Source organism: Delphinapterus leucas, chromosome 2 (genome assembly GCF_059928025.1).
Source record: "Delphinapterus leucas isolate spDelLeu-1000000601 "Yukka" chromosome 2, BTC_Dleu_Yukka2, whole genome shotgun sequence".
NCBI lineage: Eukaryota > Metazoa > Chordata > Mammalia > Artiodactyla > Monodontidae > Delphinapterus > Delphinapterus leucas.
In genome coordinates, this window is record NC_143130.1 from 78,635,349 (window position 1) to 78,657,719 (window position 22,371).

The following is a 22,371-nucleotide window of genomic DNA, read 5'->3' on the forward strand; positions in this document are numbered from 1 at the left end:
TGATTAGTTAGCCTCAGTAAAGAATCATTAACATCTCAAAATCAATAAAAATTTTAAAATTTAATAGTAAAATTTTAGCAGCTGTGATTTTTTTTTTTTTTACAGCATTTCTGATACATTATGGGTTATTTAATTAGTAGATTTTTGTGGGCTAGCTTGAAAACACAAACTTTTAGCTTTGGCTCTGTGGAAAACTTTTTTTTTCTGATGCGGTTTTAAAACATTTTTAAAATTCCAACCACCAATTTGCAAAGTTTTGAAGATGAGGGTTGGGTCAGGGAGGCCTGTAGTCTATCTAGAAGCTCTTAACAGTTTTTGGTCTGAAGTAATTTCTACTTGCCTTAAATCAGTTAAATCAGTCATTATGTTAAGCGCCCAGCGCTATTTATATTTAGGCCTTTGGAGAGACACAAAATAAGCATAAAAGCAGTCACTGTACTTAAGGTATTTTTTTAAGTGGTGAAGCAAGATGTACTTGAGAGTACAAGGCAATATCTAATCAGCTGATGGATTGTGAGGTGTCAAGTGTGAGAATTTTATTTTAGAGAAAGCTTGTTGACAAGGAGAACTTAGGGAAGGCTTTATGGGGGATATGAGTCTTGAATTTAGCTATCAGATGTCTGGTTATGTATACAAATAGGAGAGAACTGTTGAAAGGTGCTGCTACTTCCGGGAGAATTGGAGGTAGAGAATTTGAGTCGTGTAAAAAATGTACCTCATATGTCAAGTCGGTTAAGATGATGGGTTCATATGTAGGATTAATTGTACAGTTTATTTTAGTGAAATGAAACAGCATGACATTGTTAATAAAGCTTTTTTTTTGTTTGGGACAGCTGTGGCCAGGTGGTTTATAAGCAGTTGGCATTAGCTTTGTCAGATGATTTGGGAGTGGAGAGTGGTACCTCGGGGTAAACTTCTCTGAATGTTCTTTGCTTTTAAAGTAATAAAATATTGGTTGTTAGCCCATTTTCCTTCTTTCGCAGGTAAAAAACAGGAAGCAGATGAGTTGAGTGGAGATGCTTCTGTGGAAGATGATGCTTTTGTCAAGGTAAAGTGTTAATTACACAGGTTAAGATGTTTATTTTGAGCCTAGCATTTTGCATGGTGAATTCATGCATTTTACTTGAACAATAGACACTGAAATATGTAGGTAAAATAATGATAGAGACTTATGTAATATTGTCAATCTTATTAATTCTCATAGTTGAGAAATATAATAAATAACTTTATCTTTAGTTAAATGAGACAAAGCAAAAAATGTTTGTCCGAGCCTTTAAGTAGAAATCTGAGACATAGGGGCCAGAGGAACAGCTACAGGACAATTGTTATCTTAGTTCCTGGACAAGGTACTGCCCATCGCATTAGCTTTCGTATATAACAAACAGAACTTAGAAAAATGTAGTCCCTAAAATGGAGAGAGTTGCTGATGTGTTGCTACTTGGTGAAGATCAGATTAAGAAATTTGTTTTGCCCTTTAAAGATAAGCCAGGTCTTTATTGGCTAAAAAAGAATGTACTTTAAAACTGACCACCCAGAAATATGAAGTATTTTAATTTTAATTGAGGTTGTGGCAGTTCTATATTACTGTTATTTTTAATCATAGTTAGATTTTTTTTTGTTTGTTTTCATTTTAATGAAGTGTGATCTGCTATTTACTGATCATTAGATCTTAGGTAGTGTGGCATTTGCAGGAGTTATTTAATGAGCATAGTTCCTCTTAAATTATGTACATTTACACCCCATGTATTTCCATTTTCTGTGTACAGTTAGGCCATATTGCCATAACATCTTGAGATGTCTATGTGCTCCACCATGAAGCCAGCTCATGTCCATTCACCCACCCATCTCTCCTATGGTCTAGCTCTCTACCCTCCCTACGTTATACACACACAAGCCACACAGCACCATGCGTCTCAACGCTTTGTATCTTGCACTCTGAGGGCAGGCACAGAGAGAAAGAGATGTTTGGTTGAGGAGTTAGCCCTGCAGTCAGATAGTTTAGGAAATGTTTGCTCAGGGATCCATTAAAATTGATGATTGCATGTCTGTAACCAGCTTTCGTTTGAGCATTTAAGAACTCTTAAGTCTTTGTGTTCTTTTATCCTTGTGGTATATCTTCCATTAGGTTTGTTCCTTTGCTCTTATTTTCTCTAGTTATCTTCACTAGTGAGTGCATGATTAAGCCAAAATTACCCATAAGCTGGAAAAGCATTGTGACTTAGTAAAAACCCTTTTAGTTTTCACATTTCTAACTTCCTTTCAGCTCTTCAGTTCATAAAAATGTTTCAGTCGTTTGAAACATTACGAGATGTAATATTGCTGTCTCTTATATGTACTGCAGAGGATGCCTTTGTGTAATTATTAAATGAACCTGGTCTCATAATGTCTAGAAGAACAAAAGAGCTTTTAAAAAATACTATTTAAATATATCTTCACTCTCTTTATATTTCTTTTTCCCTTTGGAAGTATCCGCGTATGTGATGAATTTGATAGAAATTAAGTGAATATGCTTTCCCTGTTTCTCAGAGTTGGCAATTTTGGAATTTATACAGTAGTGGTGGGTAAATATCACCTATTGCTTAGATATATGAATACTATAGGAATTACTTCTACTTATAGGTGAGGAGAATGGTCAAAGTTGGCACTTCAGAGTAGATGAAGTTCCCTCAGTGACTTCCCTTGTGATTTTCTTTTGTTTTGCACTTATTCTTCCACCATCATATAACCAACCACCTACTCCATTTTCAATCCCCTACGTTCCTCCACCCATAGGTAGTGAAGCTGGTTAAACCTCTGTCCCAGAGACGCCCTGCTCCCCAAGCACTCAGTATTCCAAAACAATCGTATTTCTTCTTGGTGCCCACCAGAAATTTCTATTCACTCATTGCAGTTCAGCTATGAATGATTAATAGTTATACCCCTGCACTTTTCCCCTTTTAACTCAGAAACTTTTTGTTAAATCTGCTAGATGTACCATGAGAATAGGAAAGGAGGAAGGGATGTTCATTGCTTTCAACCCTTTCTCTGCAGTTAATCAAAGAGGGAACTAGGCATATTGCTGCTTTTCTTGGTTTCTACTGAGGTATCCTTGTATCCTTAAACTTTGAAGGGCAAACAGATATTCTTTCACAGAGGCAATCCCAACCTATGTTCCCCTGCTTAATCGGCTTTGTGGCATAGTGGTAGATTTCAAAGCTAATACATTTAGATTAATTATTTGCATATTTTCTAAGAACAGACATTGGTGTAACAGTTGGGATTCCTTATTATTAATTGGAAATAAACTTTATATTATCGTATGTAAGATTTCCGTGGTCTTTGAAGTTAAATCAAACTGTGACATGTGGAGAAAAGAAGTCATTTCTTTGAAGCCGTGTCTTGAAGGATGGCTCATACAAGTATGTGATTTGGTAAATATTAAACAACTGGAACTTGAGAGCAATCCAGTTAGTGTGTATGTATTTCAGTGTAAGAGATTTGGGAACTCAGATGCGTAGTTTAATGACCTTGGTTTTAGACCCCCTCTATTTTTAAAGACACAGTTAGTGTGTCCTATAAAATGATTGAACTTTGACTTTGGGAATAATGTCAAAATATGATAAAAGTGAAAACATTTAGAGATGTAAATTACCAAAAAGGTTTGGTGGATAGCCTATAGTACTTTGCCTCGAGTTGTACCAAATTTTCTTACCATTAAAAGGACTGTGAATTGGAGCATCAAGAGGCACATGAACAAGATGGAAATGACGAACTAAAGGACTCTGAAGAATTTGGTGAAAATGAAGAAGAAAATGTGCATTCCAAGGAGTTACTTTCTGCAGAAGAGAACAAGAGAGCTCATGAATTAATAGAGGCAGAAGCAATAGAAGATATAGAAAAAGAGGACATCGAAAGTCAGGTCTTTAGCCAGTTTTTTTTAAAATGTGACACAGTTAAATTAAGTACTAAATAATAAAAACGTATTTTTCTAGTTCAATGTGAAAGTCACAGAACTTTAAAAAAATATATTTTTAAAGTTATTTATAAATCACTCAGACTCCTACCATCTAAGATGACCCTTTTATTTTTGCTTATTATCTTCCACATATGTATATATTTTTACCTAGTAGTTATCATGCTATAAGTTGCTATTCTATATAATATTTTCACATAACATATCATAATGACTTCATAATTCTAGTGTTACACCACAGTTTATTAGACTGTTTTCTATGTGTCTAATAGCTACTCCTTTAATTTGGGATATTTAAGTTGTTTACTACCCTGCTATGAATGAGTGTACCAATCTAACTCTGACCTTGCTAACATTATAAGGTGGTAGTTTTGGTTTGTTTTGTTTTTACTACTTTAGAAGATACAAAAGACTAGTTTGCATTTATTTGGTTGTTATCAAGGGTGGGGAAATTACTTATGAAGTTTTAACTTAAAAGCATATAATTTTTAAATCTTTTCTTTGAATGAAATAGATCATTTGTCCTGCTTTGAAGTGTGTTAGTACATCTTAAGAAAATCAAGGGATTAGGGGGTCAGTATTCATGCTTAGAACACTTCGTTCTACCTAGCCTAATAAATGAAGGGCTCATGAAGGACATTTTTCTAATTCTTTTATCAATGTGACTAAGCATTTCTGTTGGCATAAAAAATATAGCCTGAATTATTAAGCATTGACTTAGGACCCATGGTATCCATAGACCCTGCACAGAACATGAGGCAAATGATAATCGGGTATAGCATAAAAGCATTCTCATGTTACCCAGATATTTTGTAAAGCAAAGCTATTGTATACCCTTTTACTTAGGAAATTGAAGCTCAAGAAGGTGAAGATGATACCTTTCTAACAGCCCAAGTAAGTTTACATTTAGTCCTATGAATTTGATATTGTGGGTGGAAGGGCTTGGAAAAGGCATCTTATTTTGACTTCATAATTCTTTAATTCATAAAATTGCCTTAAATTTAATACTGAGTTACTTATGTGGTATATACAAAATACTTTAAAGTGGCAGCTGAAATTTCTGTTGCCATAGAGGTAATTGGAAGTTATTACAACAAGGTTCCTACCATTTTCAAAATAAAAATAAAAACAGTCTATCCTTTGTATAAAACATGACTCTAGTTACCAGTCTTTTGGGAAGCCTTCACACTCCTTGATTTTTTTTGGTCACTCTGGTATAAAATAAATCATTTAAAAGTACTAATATCCTTTTCAAAGCTTTAGAATTTTGTTAATTTAACACTCCTAGGATGGGCATAGTATAAAAATGATAATCTCTGTTCAATTAATTTACTTGGGGTATGTATGTATGTATGTGTATGTGTGTGTAGAAAATGACAACTCTTCTATTCTGTATTAGATTTTGTTTTTGGTATATGTGATACGCATAGTGTACATTTTAAAGTATGACGTACAGATGCTATAAACACATTTATAGCTCAATTTCTCTACTAAAAAATTATCCTTTGTCTTTTTCTCATATCTGTACTCAAGAATGCCTTGTTCATGTACCCTCTTTAAATAGTATACTTTCAAATAGAGATAGGGATTCCCTCTGTTTACGAGATTTAGAAAAAATAGTGATCCAGCTGTGTTTTTTCCTCATTCTAATATTTACTGGAAGAGTGTATAATGGGGCGTATATTCACAGACTGCTTAGCTGATTGCCTCTGGTCATGCCTTCTTTCCTGCACCTCTCTTGCCTTTGAAATGCTGGTGAGGCTATATATTGGCTCTCTGTGTTTATTGCAATGGGGAGAAATTGCATTTCTGGGAGAAATGTTTTTGGTAATTTGGAATATTCAGGAAGGAAATATTAGGACTCTGAAAGTCTGTAGACTTGTCCCCCATACTATCCTCAGGTACATTCATTTCTGAATGATGGAAAGTAGATGAGGAAGATCAACTCCCAGATGGGAGGAGTACCTTTTATAGATTACTAATTTGCAAAAAGGTAAAGTTGAACTCTTCATATTCTCTGGCAACGAGTTTTTTAATTTTCATCAAGGGCCTCTCTTACAGTTGCACAGGTTGTGAGTGTGTGAAAGCATCACATCTAAGGGTCCCCATTCTCATAATAGATTATATGTTTATTGTAGAAATTTAACAGATAGAAGTATCTTAAGGAATGAGTGCCTTTTTCTAATTTTTGCAGATTTTTATGGGCTAGATTTGGCCTTGCTCCCATTCCATCCTGAGAATGAAATAACACATATACTTCTCATCAAGGGGCAAGTTTTGCTTTATCATATCAAAAGGGAGGTTACATCTTCAGAGAAGTTTTAAGTAAAATGACCTTTTTCCTCTTCCTAAATGATGTATAGTGGAATATCTAGAAATATATATGAATGTATCTGAGTTCCATCATGATCTGATGCTTCTAAACATGACTAATGAATGTATTGTCTTACTACGTGTGTTAAGGAATACTGCATAGAGTGTACCCATCACACAGCTTCTGCTGTTATCAATTCACGGGCAGTATTATTTCATCTATACCTCTGTTCACTTCCGCTTTTCTGGATTATTTTGAAACAAATTCCAGACATCGTATTTCACTTTAAAAATTTCAGTATGTAAAAATTTCAGAACTCTTTTATTTTTTACATTATTACTGCTAAAACACGATTTTTAATATCTTCAATTACTCAGTTGTCCAAAATTTTTTTTAAAAAAAGGTTTTATTTGAATCCAGATACAGATAAGATCGAGACATTGTGATTGATTGAAATGTCTTTTAGGCCTCTTTTAATCTCTAGGTTTTCTCTCCATCTTTTTTCCCCTACTATCTTATTTGTTAAAGAAATTGAGTTGTTTATCCTATAGAACAAGAGTTGGCAAAGTTTTTCTTAAAAGGCCAGGTAGAAAAGGCCATTAGCCGTTGTGGGCCATATGGTCTGTCACAGCTATCCAACTCTGCCATTGTAGTGTGAAAGCAGCCACAGACATTAGGTAAATGAATGGAGATGGCTGGTTCAATAAAAATATTTACAAAAAGAGCATCTAGCATAGTTTGACAAGTCATAGAGCTTCCAAAGTCTGTATTTTGCTGATTACATTCCTATGGATTCGTTCAACTCTGTTTACTGTATTTCCTGTAAATTGGTAAGTTGGTTATAGGATCCAGAGGTTTACTATCTGATTCCTGCACCCCTGTCTCCATCCCTGCAAGACATACAGCTAATTTCCAGGTAGTGTTGTATTCTTCTATTTGGATACACATAATGTTTGACTGTATCTTCTTGGTGATGGTACCAATCATTGATGATCCATACTGCACTGGTTATTTAGGGAGATCAAAGTGGTGATATTCTAATTCTGTCATTTTTTTCTTTATTTGTTAGCTGGAATGTTCCTTGGAAAGAGAAACCTCTCACCTGCTATTTGGTTACCCCGTGGTACCATTTACAAAGAAAGGCGGGATATATGTTTGATTATTTTTCTTTTATTTACCAATTTTCAAAATAATGAGCTGGTTCATGAGCATCTCCAATAGTGACTAATGAGGTTCTTTTTTTTTTTCCTTTTTCTCCCATAGTTTCATTTTGAACTCATGGACTTAAATATTTTTAATGTATTTCAGTCCATTGTAGTTATTATCCTTATTAATGCTCAAATTGTCCCATCTGTAGCCAGTGAGAACCCTTCAAGTTGGCTTTTGAGTCCTTTCAACATGATCCTAGTAGTCTTTGCTTCTGTGCTTTCTGGTAAAGATGTTCCATTTCCTGCTCCAGACCTGTAATTAGCCATTTTTTCCTTTTAGTGGTAAATGGTATTTCAAGACAATAATCTCCATGGTAGGGGTATTCATTGCCACTGGGTTATTCATGTTTTCTAGGCCTTTTCAATGTACAGTGCTAGAGAATGTGTTTTTTGTTTGCTTGTTTTTGTTGGTTTTTACTTCTAAGATAAAATAGATTTTGAGTTCATAAGGATACTTCTAAGTTAATTATTTTCTTTATCTCACAGTGTATATACAATAGTCCTAGAATGATAATACCAACACCGCCACCAGTGTGATTTCTGAAAATAATTTAAGGTTTTTCTCCCTATTTGTATCTCTCCTAAGGATGTACCCCTCTAGGAACAAACAAATCACTGTTTTAGACTAGTCTTCTGTATGATCACCAACTAATACATATTTAGGTTGACTTGTTTCATTTTATTTTCAATGTTTAAGTATTGTTTTTAAAAAAATTTAATCTGTAACTTCTTGTGAGTCAATAGTTATTTCAAAATAAAAAGTTATAATTCTAAATTTAATTTTATAATTATTTAAAATATTTACATGGTTCCAAAGTCAAATCTAAGAGACAGGATATATTCAAAAAAGTCCCCTTCACCCGTCCCCTTATTGGTGAACTTTCTAAAATTCAGGATTTATCCTTTTATTACTTGTTTTTAAAAATATAAGTAAATAGGCAGTGCCTTTGTATAGCGATATATTTATTTAAAGCCAGTCTTCAGGCTTTGACTTGAAGCTTAAATCTTTAGCTCTCGGGTGTTAGCCTCTAAGCAGTTTGTCATACCAGGTAGAATTTGGTTTGCATTCTGTTAGTTACTTATAATATTGTGAGTTTGGGCATGTTTTCTTAGTCAATTTCTATGTCCGTAAAATGAACATTGTAAGTCCTACCTGCTAGAGTGATGTGAAGATCAATCATATACCCTGGCACATAGTACATGTGTAGTTAGTGGTTACTTGTAGTATTGTTTTACTTGCTTGAAGGTATCAGTTACTTGAGAATTGTTTGGAAAATTTTCTCCAAAATGTTTGTATTTGGTAATGCTTTAATTCTTAAAAATTTCCTCTAGTGTCAATCTTGTCAATCTTCTATGATTGCATCATGTATATTCCTTTTTCCATTTGCCTTTGCCCCTAATGTTTCATTAACTTGAAGGGCCTTCCCTTTTTTTGTCATACGAAGTCTACATACCTCTCAAAGCCAGACTTATCTCTGTCTCTTCCATAAAGCTCTCTCTCATGTAGTGCTTTACTGTTGACAGAGAACTTTTTACACCCCTTATCTTATTTAATTCTATATATCCTATTTAGGTCATATGTTATCTCTGTTTTATAGGTAAAATTCACCTAGGTAGATGACACTGCCACAGAGTAAAACTGTTTTAGTGGTAAAGACAGAATAAATAACTACGTCTCATGGTGCCTAGTCTGGTATTCTTTTCACTAAATGACTCCACACTCGTAATTGTTGTTTTCTGAATTCCATTGTACTTACACAGTGCTGCAGTTAGTTCAGTCCCTCCACCTAAAAACAGTAGCGTCTTACACTACATTTATTCAGTAAATTCATTCAACAAATATTTGTTAAGTGCTTATTATGTGCCAGGTATTTTGTATTTCCCACAGTCTTTAGCGTATTGCCAGATAGATAGCAGGTAGTTAGTGGTTTAGGGTTATCTTGAAGGTTTATTGTAAATTAGACTGAATACAGTGTTTATATACAAGTCAGGGGAAAGGAGGCCTTCCAGAAGAGGTCTTCTTACTTGGTTCATATATGTACATGTATCACAAGATTAACCTAGGGGAAGGTAATAGAATGGGTATATAGTAAACACTTTGTTAACTGAAAAACAAGTCCTAGGCTTGTCTTTATCTCTCACGAGTCATTGCTGCTCCTAGAATGAAATAAAAATAGAGAAGCTTTCTGTATTAATTTTCACATTTGACTTAAGGGTTGTAGATCCCATTACAAAGATAAACAACATGAACATTATAGACATTTGTTTTCATTTTCATATGTGAAATACATTTTTTCAAGATTAGCACAAAAAGTAGTTAATTTAAAAGGATGCTTTTCATTGTGGTTACTTATTTACCATATTCCTTATTCTGAAAAAACATCTGTTTTCAGTGGAGGAAAATTATTTTCAAATAAGGTACATGTCATGTCTGCGCCTATATATCATTTACAGGGAAAAATTTCCACTGTCTTTCTTGTATTTCTTGGTTTGTTTCTTTATTGTAAGGAATGGTTTAACCTTAGTAGTGAGTGCTATGTTTACTGCACATACTGAACAATAACGCAAATATGCACTAGTGTGTGGCTCATCTTTTCTACTAACCCTAGTTGTTTTTGTGCTTCACCCCCACTGTAATCAGTTTGTTTTCTGGAAGTTGGCTCAGACTCCTTTCCTAGGAACATTTAAGTATATGTAGTAAGGCTAGTGTTACTACTATTTTGAGAAACTAAAGTTGTGAAACCCTTCAGAAGACCTGTTGAGTAATTAGGATAGATACCTAAAAACTCTTGAGCAAAGTAAGGCAAACCTTACCAATTATTTTAGCAGCTAGAAATAATATTTCTAATTGGCAGAAAGATTTTGTTTTTTACCTCACAGTATTTTTTAAAATTTTACTTTTTTTAAAATGGCAAATACTTTGGCCATTTTTTTTTCTTGAACATATCAATATTGCATCTCTAAAACAATATCTTGGAAGTGGTGTGCTGTTGTATCACAGGTAGATAAAGGAGAGGCAAGTTGCATTCTTTAAGTTACTTTATTCTGCTTTTAAGTAAAAGTTGAGATATTCCAGTTTATTTATCCCTCTGAGATAAATGACTAAAAGAGTTTGGGAGAAAAAGACTTATCAGTAATTCCAGCATAACTCATCTTTCCTTTGCTGCCACTGCCTACCACTCCACCCAAGCTAAAGCATTTTTCTTTCCTTTCCAAATGTTGCACATTAGAAATGTAATGATTAAAACTAAATTCCAGCATAACAATTAGGAGCTTATTAGAGCACAGTATAATGGACTTATATAATAATAGGATTCATATTGCTGTCAGTCAGTAATCTACTTGTTCTGGACTATTTTACTTCCTAAGCTTATGGCTTAATTGTTTTAGTGTTTTTCAGTTTCCTTCATGTTACTTTAGTTTGCAGTACAATTGGTCATTCCCTAATTGGGGCACTTATGTGTTAAAGTTGAAAAATTATTTTAAAAATGACTTCTCAGAAATATGTGTGTTACCCAAATGTTAATTTTGAGCATATGGTAAAATATTTGACATTTTTAAGGAATGCATGCTTTTATATGAATCTAAAATTGTGTTATAAGATTAATGCGGCATTTAAAATTTTGTTTACAGTTCAGTTTTGCCTTCAGTCTAATTTCCCTGCTAGGCTGTCGCTCTAAGGCACCGTTCTTAAAGTGTAGTCCCTGGACCAGCATCAGCGTCACTGAAACTTGTTAGAGATGCAGATTCCCAGGCCCTACTCCAGACTTGAATCAGAAACTCTAGGGTTGGTGCTCAGCAATCTCAATCTCAATCCCAAGTCCTCAGGGGATTCTGATACAGACTCAGAGTTTGAGAACCACTACTCTAAGGCTTCGTGTACGGTAGCTTCACACCACCTTGACTAAAAACAATCTACTTCTACTCAGCTTTTATTTTAAAAGTTATAAGTTAAAACATTCCTTAATTTTTTTCCATTACTGAGATTATAATGCATATTACTAGCTTATTTGTTATGATCTTTAATTTTGGGAAATGTTTCTATTTTGCTATAATTCAGTTATTTTTGTAGTATTAGCTTGGTGTAGAGTAAATAAAGATTTTCCCCTCTGTGCTATTCTTGTTTTCAAGCCAGCACATGCTTAATTTTAGATTACGTGATGTCACAAATTTTAAAATTGAAATATCACATATTTTAAAATTAAAGCCAATCATTTAAAAAATTGTGTTACTTGTTTTGATTACCTTAGCACAAATACCATTTTTAAAGTGGCTGACCACCATTGTATATGAGACAGCTTATGAATTCATTTTAACAGATTAAAAAGGAATGAAGAACTTGAAACTACTCTTGTAGTCATTCTTACTTCTGAGATGCCTAAGAAGGGAGTGTTTTTTGTTTATTAATATGCATTCCATCCCTTGAAAAGTATATGTTTTCATGTTAGATTTTCTGGTACATTTTGAGTAGTATGCCCTAAGAGTGCCTTTGAGCCGAGTCATGTAAAATAATCAGGGCAGGCTTTTTATTGGCGTCTTTTTGCATCCTCTTTTTTTGGGGCGGTGGGGGGCCCGCGCCTCACGGCTTGCGGGATCTTAGTTCCCAGACCGAGGGTCGGACCCAAGGCCCAGCAGTGAAAGCGCCGAGTCCTAACCACTAGACGGCCAGGGAATTCCTAGTGGCTTTTTGATATGAGTAAGAGTCTGGTTATTTAAACTAGTTTTGAGTAGTGAAACTAAGTAATCCAGTTCATTGTTGATATAATCATTGACAGATTTGCCTGTTTCCTTGTGTAAAATCATGTATACCAGACATATGCTACATTTCTGTAAATGTGTTTTGGTTCAGTTCTGATTGGAATATCCTGTATTTGTTAGTGATAGGCGTCTCTAATATTATTAAAATCATTCAGCAATCAAACTTGATAGATCTTGTACTATTACTGAAATCCAGTTTTAAATGAATTCATTTTACATTTGATTATTCTTTGAATTTCAGGATGGTGAGGAAGAAGAAAATGAGAAAGGTATGTTTGATGCTAAGTAGAGTTTAAAAATTGGTGACATTTAGAAAAACAGTAAATTATGTGAAAATAAAACACTCCTTATTTGAAATCTTATTTTTGAAATGAGTTTATTTTCAAATTTATCAACTTAGTGAATTAAGGTAGCACCTTGATTTTATTTTTCAATTGGTTTTAATTTTTTTTAACACTTTAAAGATATGTTCTAACTTAATGGTACATATCAGTTACTGTAGTGGACAATGCCATTTTTTACTTAACCCAATTTAAATTTTATTTTTAAAAATAACTCCTAGCATACGGTAAGTTGATTACATTCTTAAGACTGGCACTGCAGTAACTCATACGTGCTTATTGGGAGTCCTGGTATGTAATGGATAATTAATTTTACAATTAGCCCTAAAAATGTTGGGTGACCAGGAGACTGACTTTTTGTTTGCTGCTTAGAGAAATTTCGTACAGTCTTCTGACAGTTTCAGTAGTTTAGGAGAGCTATCTCATCCAATACAATTGCAGGGACACCAGTAGCAAAATACGTGGTCAGTATGAGGTTTATGGAAGAGTTCTTGGAAAGACGTCAAAGGATCCTCCTACTTTGGACTAGAAAGGACATGGAACAGGGTTCTAAGCAAGAAAGAATAAAAAACCTAGAAGAAATGATGAAGTAAAGCTACCAGCTGAAAATCTCAGATGCCCGAAGCCTTTCTATTTTGGGGGAATGCAAGACATCTTTGAAGATGGTAATTGCAGGACTGACTGGACAGGATGAAGCCTGGAAATAACCACTTTCCTAAACGTTAATGGAGCAGGCCATCTTTGGAGCCTCCTGTAGCAGTTTTCCATGTGATTCTGGACTACACAAGAACTGAATAAGAAGAGCGAAAAAGATGAGGCCCTGAATACTTTGAAGACCGATTGGTATCCTCAGACTGTGACCTTTCAAGACGTCACCATTGGAGTTATGAAGGTCACAAGAGTTAAATCCCAAGATAATTTGAACATTGAATACCAAATCTGCACATTTGTCACTCTCTCATGGAGGAAAAAAATCTTCCATATGCCATTAACTTATAACCAGAAATGAAGAGCTGGTATCCTCAGGATGGAACCACTTCTTCACTTTTGTTATTTGGTATTTGTATTTAGAGATCATTTTTTTTCCATGAAGAATAAGTGATCCTGGGTAAAGGATTGTTTATGTTAGTTAATACCCTTGTGTTTTTCTTCCTAACCTTCCATCAGTGCTAATAACTGGCTTTATATTTTCTAGGTCCTATTCTAGCTTATGAATATGAAATTGTTTAAACTTCTTGTTTTGCCGTATTTATTCCTGTTAAATCCTCTTAGATATAGCAGGTTCTGGTGATGGTACACAAGAAGTATCTAAACCTCTTCCTTCAGAAGGGAACCTAGCTGAGGCTGATCACACAGCTCATGAAGAGATGGAAGCTAATACGACTGTGAAAGAAGCTGAGGATGACAACATCTCGGTCACAATCCAGGCTGAAGATGCCATCACTCTGGATTTTGATGGTGATGACCTCCTAGAAACAGGTAAAAATGTGAAAATTACAGATTCTGAAGCAAGTAAGCCAAAAGATGGGCAGGACGTCATTGCACAGAGCCCGGAGAAGGAAAGCAAGGATTATGAGATGAATGCGAACCATAAAGATGGTAAGAAGGAAGACTGCGTGAAGGGTGATCCTGTCGAGAAGGAAGCCAGAGAAAGTTCTAAGAAAGCAGAATCTGGAGACAAAGAAAAGGATACTTTGAAGAAAGGGCCCTCGTCTACTGGGGCCTCTGGTCAAGCAAAGAGGTTTGTTTTTCTATGTCAGTTCTTTACGATACTGAATTCCAGCATTCAATAAGATCACTCTACATTAAGGGGGTGGCTTCAAGACCATGTACAGTAATTAGTACTTATGATCCTGCCTATAATATTTTTGATCGTCATAAGTTACTTTAAAAAAAAATTCAAGATCTTCGTAATATGCAGTGTGTCCTACTGATTGCATTGTCGAATTGTCAGCATATATTTGGTTTTTTTGTTGTTGTTTTTTTTTTTCAAATTGACAATTTTTTTGTGTTTTATTTTTAAAAATCCTTGTGATGATGGTTAATGAACAACTATCAGTCCTAAGAACACAAAATGAAGTCAAGTCCCAGTCCTGAAATCTGGAGAAGATGGCCATATATCCACTGAATAGAATTGTCAGAAAATCTAGATCTTCAGGCATCTTGGGGAAAATCAGTCCAAGAATCCTAAGGGAATCATTTGATCAAATAACCTAATCTAGGCCTTTGGAATTATTAATTTGTATGAATAGCACTATTTGAAATATAGTCAATATCAAGCTGTTCGATTTTTGTTCTTTTGTTTTTTTCTGTTGTGTTTTTTTTTTTTTTTTCAATTTTCTTCTGGTGATTTGCTTCTTTAGCTCTTCAAAGGAATCTAAAGACAGCAAGACATCATCCAAAGATGACAAAGGTAATGGATTTCTTTCCCTGTTTATTTCAGTGGTAAATTGCATATTTTCATTAAAAAGTAATAATTGCCTGGGGTTTGTTTCCTTTGACATTATTTAGTCCTCAAAAATTGACATACTAAAATTTTTCGATGGCCTTTATGTAAACAATGGAGTTAGATAACAGCAAATTCTCAGTGTGATTAAAGCATTACTTTCTTAATTACTTAATTTGTAAACTGGTATGAATTTGCTTAAAATATATTTGGTCTGTGTTTTTTACGTTGTGTTCTAAGCATCTGTATGGAATATTCATATAACCGATATTTTGTTTTCTTACAATTTCAAGTATTTTATCTTTGATTGCAGTCACTTTTAACCCCTGTACACCACCACAGTCTTTTCCCTTTCTGTCTAGTAGGAAATGTGGTATAAACAGTATTTGTGTATATTTGTGGAGCTGAAAGAAAGTCAGTCTCCTAACATTTGGTTTTACTTTCTTGATTCTTTAAATCAGGGCACACTTCTGTTGATAGCCAGTTATACAGTATTTTAATTCTTCGGAATTTACTTCCTATTTGACTTATTTTGCATTGATGAGAGTTTTATGTAGAAAAGTAGTTTTATTTTAATTTTTGTGAGCTTAAAGGTGCATTATTTGATTACTTTTTGTTACTGGGAAGTCTCAGTCTCAGTTTGTCTCCTGGTCATGTGCTTTAGTGTCATCTTGTATATGCTGTATAGTTGAAAAATATTTCTTGTATTCTAAAAAAGCATTTTAAGGGAAAATGACACCATTTAGGTACTACAGATTCTGAAAATGCCTCGAGTGCCTGAAAAAGTAATGTGTTCCTTATACTTTTTTTTAGTATATTTTGTTGGTATATTTTAATAATTAGAAATTTTAGTGATAGGTTTAGTAATTGACAATTAATTAATTGTATTACCCACATTCCTTACAGTTTGGTTAATGGATAAGATATAATAAATGTATTAACTGTTATCCTTTAAATTTAGAAGACTAGTGTAGTCTTAATTAAATGTTAACTTTTTCCTGTCATTAAATTGTTTTTTCTGTAGTTAGAGAAGTACGTGGGCCTAAATGTTACTGGTAAAATAAAAAAGATACATAAACTTCCAGTTAACACTTCATAGCAGATCGCTTGATAACTACATTTCTTAAGAACACAGATGCAGCAACCATTAATATTTAAAATATTTGAGTCAGGCATATGTTGTCTCATAAGTACGCTGACAATAGTTCTTCAACTAAAACTTGTGGCTTGTAATTTTTAAAGCATTAAACATTTTACTCCAATAATGCAAAGTTATAAAAATTGTTACTTTTGTTTGCTTAGATACTGTTTCCCTTAGAGTGGGTAAGAGTTGTTTTCCAAGTAAAGTCAAATGAATGAAAATTCCTTTTTTATAATAGCACATTTGAAGTAAAGCACTGAAGGATGACTGACCAGGCCTGTATTTTAAGAAATGGCATTTATCTGTATGAAACCATAATTTGTGTATGGAAATAGTGCAGAAATAATACATATAACCATTTACCTATTCTAAAGGATTTTGAGGTCTCTGATCTTATTTTTGTAAGTGATTTTAGAAGATTTTTTTTTTTTCAAATACAGAGTTATCCAGCTGCATGTAATTCCCACTTTCTCTTACCCTTTCTCTGATAGAGAATGAAGGTGAACTGTGGTTGGCTAGTCTTTGTTATTAAACATTCAGATTCTTGAAAACAGTTTATCCCTTTGTTTGACTTTTCCCTTTGCGCTCCCAAGTTCTCAGGAGCTAAAGCCCACCACAGATGTAGGTAATTAAGCAGTCTGTACATTCCCAGATGACTACTTCCTGGTTCCCTGTATTCAGTGCAGTGGTTGAGTATAAGTTATTGAGCTTAACAGCAAAAGTCCAAGACATGTAATTTATTTTTTTGCCTACTTTGTCTTAAAATTCGTGCAGTAGGAAATGTACAAATGTTCAGACATGTTTGTATTATCTCTTATTGTGTTTGATTTTAATAATAGATGTGTAGGATTTTGATGTAGTAAAGTTGTACTATCAACATTAGAGGGTATTATAATTTTGGAAGAATATGGCCCTAATGTGTTAAAAAAATTCCAATTGAGATACTTAAACTTCTGATATTAAATCTATTCTAGGAAGTACAAGTAGTACTAGTGGTAGCAGTGGAAGCTCAACTAAAAATATCTGGGTTAGTGGACTTTCTTCTAATACCAAAGCTGCTGATCTGAAGAACCTCTTTGGCAAATATGGAAAGGTACATTCTTTTTACCTTTTTATCCATCTTTCTGGTATCTCCATTTTAAATACAGGTTATATTCAAAACAGTATATATAAAATCTAGTTTCTTGTCTCTCTGAGGACTGTTACAGGCATAATTATTGAGTTCTGTAGTAATGGTGAGTTTCATCATATAATCTCACTCTGAGCCCTGGGAATCTTCTATTAAGAGCTCATATTTTGAGCCCATTTAAGCCAAGGATTCTGATTCATCACATTCATCATGATATTTCTTGGACCTAGAATTGCTGAGGCTGATCTGGTCATCTGGAAAATATAGGTAGATTAATATTAGGCAATGGGATATAGAATATGAGGGAAAAACCCCCAAAACTGATGTGGTCCTTCTCATTATACAAATTCCAGTACAGTGGTGGTGAAAAATGTAAAACTGGTGAAACGTAATCAGAAGTTTTGATATGTGCTGTGAAGGAAGAGTGCAGGGTGTTAGCAAAGGGAGGCTTTACTGTGGTTGGTTCATCAGGAGAACTTTTTCTGGCATATGAGGGGAGCCCTAACAAGAGAAAAATAGTCAATGATTAAATGAATTGAATATTCAAATAATGTCTGTTGAATTAAGTTGCAGTTGATCTGCATCCCTTAGGGCACTCACTATTTTCTACTTTACATTTTAGTGTACAATATATTGATACATCGTATATAACCTACTCTGCTGTAAACTCTTTGATAGCAGGGATCTTTATCTACTATACTATGTGTGCACATGGTAGGCTTTCAAATATTTATTAAATTAATGACCATTAACAGTAAATAGCCATTAATGAGTGTTACAAAAATCTATCTTATTGATTTTGGGAGTTTTTTTTTCTTCTTCTAATTAGAGAGTTACCTGCACATTAAGGAGGTTCTTGTAGATGTCAGATACAGAACACTGAGAATTGTGGTCCCATGATCAGCTGTGGTGTATTTTTGGTTCTATTTTCAACAATTTATTGTTAGAGCTGTAAAAACGGTATTTTGATGTTGGCATTTGTTAGGATTAAAACTATATTAGGAAACCATGTACTTATAACAAGGACCTCGGGCTTAAGAATTAAGCTGTTGTTGGGGCAAGTCAGTGTTTCCCAGAGTTGAGATAAAAGCTGATAGCTACCAGCTACCTACACCATACAGCCTCCTAAATTCCTTACGTTCCTCTTCCTGACACTGCGTCCCTGTTCCTATTTATTCAGCACTACATTGTTCTCGCTTTTCTTCTCACTCATCCACCCCTGCCTTGTCTCTCTTATTCATTTTATAGAATTGAAATTATTTGTCACTTTTATACTGGTATACATTTTAAAAGTACATAGATGGGAAGTGTGTCTTTTTAGGGTGTGTTTTTAGGGTGTTTTTTAAAAAAAATTATTTGTTTTTATTTTTGGCTGTATTGGGTCTTCGTTGCTGTGCGCGGGCTTTCTCTAGTTGCAGCGAGCGGGGGCTACTCTTTGTTGTAGTGCACGGGCTTCTTGTTGTCGTGGCTTCTCTTGTTGCGGAGCATGGGCTCTAGGTGCGCGGGCTCAGTAGTTGTGGCGCACGGGCTTAGTTGCTCCACGGCATGTGGGATCTTCCCAGACCAGGGCTCGAACCCTTGTCCCCTGCATTGGCAGGCAGATTCTTAACCACTGCGCCACCAGGGAAGCCCTAGGGTGTATTTTTAAGGTTGCTTTTTTACATGTGGCAGATTCTTTATTTTTGAAAGACCCATTATAGAAAAGTGTTAACACTTATCTAGACACTTTCTAGGAACTTAACCCTTTTTGTTTAAATATCTTTAAGAGATTCAGGGTGAGCCTTTGATAGGGAATTTTTGACCCAAATCTAATTGAAAATATTATTTCTTTGCTTCCGTTAATTGTGCCATTACTTCATTGATGTGACTGTGTTTTGGCAATGTATTTGAAAGGAAAAAAAAGGAAATAACTAAAAGCAGGTTAAATTGCTTTTTGACATTTTAAATTGTTCCCCTGAATATTTACTGAGTACTTACAGGCAAGGTAGATGGTGATCATAGAATAATATATGTCCTAAATTTATCCTTTATCCTGAATTTATACATCCTGAACATATCCTTTAATTTGAATAGTCTTCATTCTGAAGTTTAATCTATTTAGAAATGTATGTGGTTATAAAGTTGTGAAACTTTCTAAAGTATAATCTCATTTTACAGGTTCTGAGTGCAAAGGTAGTCACAAATGCTCGAAGTCCTGGGGCCAAGTGCTATGGCATTGTAACTATGTCTTCAAGCACAGAGGTGTCCAGATGTATTGCACATCTTCATCGCACTGAGCTGCATGGACAGCTAATTTCTGTTGAAAAAGTAAGCTTGCTTAAGTGTTTATAAAAGGGAGGTTACTTTGAGGGCTAGTAATTTTCAATTTAAAGATGTTACACTGGTAGGGAGTAGAATTAGGAATGATTTTTAATTTTATATATTCATTTCTGTTTTCCAAATTTTCTACCATCAACATACTTTTTATAAACATAAAAGTGTAACGTTAAAACACATATTTTTTTCTGTTTAAACCTTTCAGGTTAAAGGTGATCCTTCTAAGAAAGAATTGAAGAAAGAAAATGATGAAAAGAGTAGTTCAAGAAGTTCTGGAGACAAAAAAAATATGAGTGATAGAAGTAGCAAGTAAGGATTTACTTTGTTGATAAGCATATAGACTTTCTTGGTACACTGATGAAGTAGTCCTCATTTTGTTGTTTTCTTGCGTGTTGTGGTATGGTCAGGACACAAGCCTCAGTCAAAAAAGAAGAGAAGAGGTCATCTGAGAAACCTGAAAAAAAAGAAAGCAAGGATACTAAGAAAATAGAAGGTAAAGATGAGAAGAGTGATAATGGATCAAGTGGCCAAACTTCAGAATCGATTAAAAAAAGTGAAGAAAAGAAACGAATAAGTATGCTATGCATCTTTCTTCTCAATCCCTTTCTAATGCATCCTACAATTTAATTTTTACAGTGGAAGGGGAAACTTGAGATTACAATCCAGATAAATATTTAAACTTTGTTATTAGATGTCACTGTGGTAGAAAAGGAGGTCTAATAGACTGATTGTCTTCTCCTTTTCCACTTTTAGGAAACAGATGTCTTCTTCCACCTAAGCCCATTTACTGTTAAATCTGGGCTGGCTGAAAACGGTCAATGAGTAATAGATATGTAATTGATCTTTTGGTATCTCTGAAAGTATTTATGTTAGCGGATCAAGCTTTAAAAGCTCTTTACCTTTAAGTTCTCATAGAATACGTTTTTTATTTCATGTATTCGTTTATGAATATTTGGTTGTCTAAGAATTCAGCATTTTTACATTATATTTTCTTTTTTACTGAAATATTTTTAGACATTTGCTTATCTAATTTTTTTTCTTTTTCCTCTTAGGTTCAAAGAGTCCAGGACATATGGTAATACTAGACCAAACTAAAGGAGATCATTGTAGGCCATCAAGAAGGGGAAGATATGAGAAAGTAAGTCTCTGAGATGGATGTTGTATACTATTCCACCTGTTCACAAAAGAAGCTAAGTCAGTATCTCTAACCATTTTGCATACTTCCATGCCAGAAAACCTAAGAAAAGGGGAATGTCATTACTCATTTAGGCTTTTTAAATGACCAGCTCAACTTGAAAAAACAAAATTATTTTAACTTGTAGTCCTGTTATAATTTTTTTTCCTACAGATTCATGGAAGAAGCAAGGAAAAGGAGAGAGCTAGCTTAGATAAAAAAAGGGACAAAGACTACAGGAGGAAAGACATCTTGCCTTTTGAAAAGATGAAGGAACAAAGATTGAGAGAACATTTAGTTCGTTTTGAAAGATTGCGACGAGCAATGGAACTTCGAAGGTAGGAAAAGAGTCTGTTTATACCTGTCTTTAACTATAGGTACATCTTTAACACTAGTTATAAACCAGATTTCTGGAAATGGTATTCCTACAGAAAGATATTTGTCACTTTTAAGAAGTGCAGTAAAACCTACTGATTCCTTAAGTTTGCATAGTATTTTACGATTTACAAAATACCTTTCCATCTATTATCTCTGTCTTGACAGTTCTGTAAGGTTAGTTATGTCCATTATATAAGTGAAAAAAATGGAGGCCCAGAGAGGCTAAATGACTCTTCCAATGCCACATGGCTAATGAGTGGCAGAGTCGGGACTCAGACCCAAGTCTTCTGACTCCAAGTCCAATGCTCTTTCCTCTACTCCAAAGCTGCCGCCATAAAAAACATGACTTTAAAGGAAAAATTGATTTTTGAGATAGGATAGTCTCAATGTAAGCTATAGTGGTCAAATAATATGTTGACATTTTAGGGAAAACTTATTGTACTTTGAATTAGAGACCAAGTGAAGGCAGATTTAACCCTGTGAACCTTATTGTGTTCAAGCTCTGTCCCAAAGCAGGCATTCTTTTTAAAACAAAATGAGAACAAAACATTTCTGTTTTTAGTGGCAATATCTCAACAGTTCATCATGAGTGCCAGTTTGCTTTCATATATCAATTTTTGGATGCCACTTAAAATATTCTTGTGAAAGTGTTTCATAATATAAATTTCCCAATATTAACCTATACTGTCGAATGGTCACTTACCATGAAATTTCATCTATTCATTCACAAGAGTGCTCGGAACTACCAGAGATACTTTTAGCAACTTAAATAATACTGTGATTGCCACACAGTTTACCTAAAGGAAATAACCCTTGCATTACTCAGAACCTTTGTTGGAAGAGGTCTCAGCACGCTTAGCCTCCTGTTTAGAGGACCACAAGTTGAGAGGAGGGTGGGAGTGGGAGTTATTAGGCAGCACTCCTCAAACCCATTAGACCAGCACCCCTTTCATAGTAAACAAAAGAGTCGCAGCACCTTCTTTACTAATCTGAAACGAAATTGGTATATAATATACCTACCTATACAAATATACGAAAAATATCAATATAAAGCCTTAACTGTGATACGAAGGAAAAATGAAAGTAATTTATAATGAAGCATATATTCCAGATATGAATGTTTAGGCATGACTCTCTAGAAGATCTAATGAAGTAGTCAGATGTTTGCACCCTTCTTAAGACTCAGTGAGAATGTGACAGCTACAAACACAGAT

At 34.4% G+C, this 22,371-nt stretch overlaps 2 protein-coding genes across 10 annotated transcripts in view; one reads left to right on the forward strand and one right to left on the reverse strand.

The window, feature by feature from the left end:
* SLTM (SAFB like transcription modulator) overlaps positions 1-22,371 on the forward strand; it is a 43,990-nt gene that overhangs the window by 10,992 nt on the left and 10,627 nt on the right. For 2 of the 6 annotated variants that reach the window (XM_089904604.1, XM_022579620.3), the window contains exons 3-14: positions 984-1,048; positions 3,701-3,898; positions 4,799-4,846; positions 12,474-12,501; positions 13,846-14,314; positions 14,937-14,986; positions 17,135-17,253; positions 19,447-19,596; positions 19,811-19,914; positions 20,013-20,179; positions 20,658-20,743; positions 20,954-21,117. In XM_089904604.1, the coding sequence (XP_089760730.1) occupies positions 984-1,048; positions 3,701-3,898; positions 4,799-4,846; positions 12,474-12,501; positions 13,846-14,314; positions 14,937-14,986; positions 17,135-17,253; positions 19,447-19,596; positions 19,811-19,914; positions 20,013-20,179; positions 20,658-20,743; positions 20,954-21,117 (1,648 nt within the window). The remainder of the gene's footprint in view (positions 1-983; positions 1,049-3,700; positions 3,899-4,798; positions 4,847-12,473; positions 12,502-13,845; positions 14,315-14,936; positions 14,987-17,134; positions 17,254-19,446; positions 19,597-19,810; positions 19,915-20,012; positions 20,180-20,657; positions 20,744-20,953; positions 21,118-22,371) is intronic. The other 4 variants (XM_089904597.1, XM_022579622.3, XM_022579627.3 and 1 more) reach the window with 4 other exon arrangements.
* Positions 19,905-22,371, reverse strand: part of MINDY2 (MINDY lysine 48 deubiquitinase 2) — a 115,376-nt gene continuing 112,909 nt past the window's right edge. For all 4 annotated transcript variants that reach the window (XR_016391396.1, XR_016391391.1, XR_016391389.1 and 1 more), the window contains one exon: positions 19,905-20,059. The gene's annotated coding sequence lies outside the window, so the exon portion shown is untranslated. The remainder of the gene's footprint in view (positions 20,060-22,371) is intronic.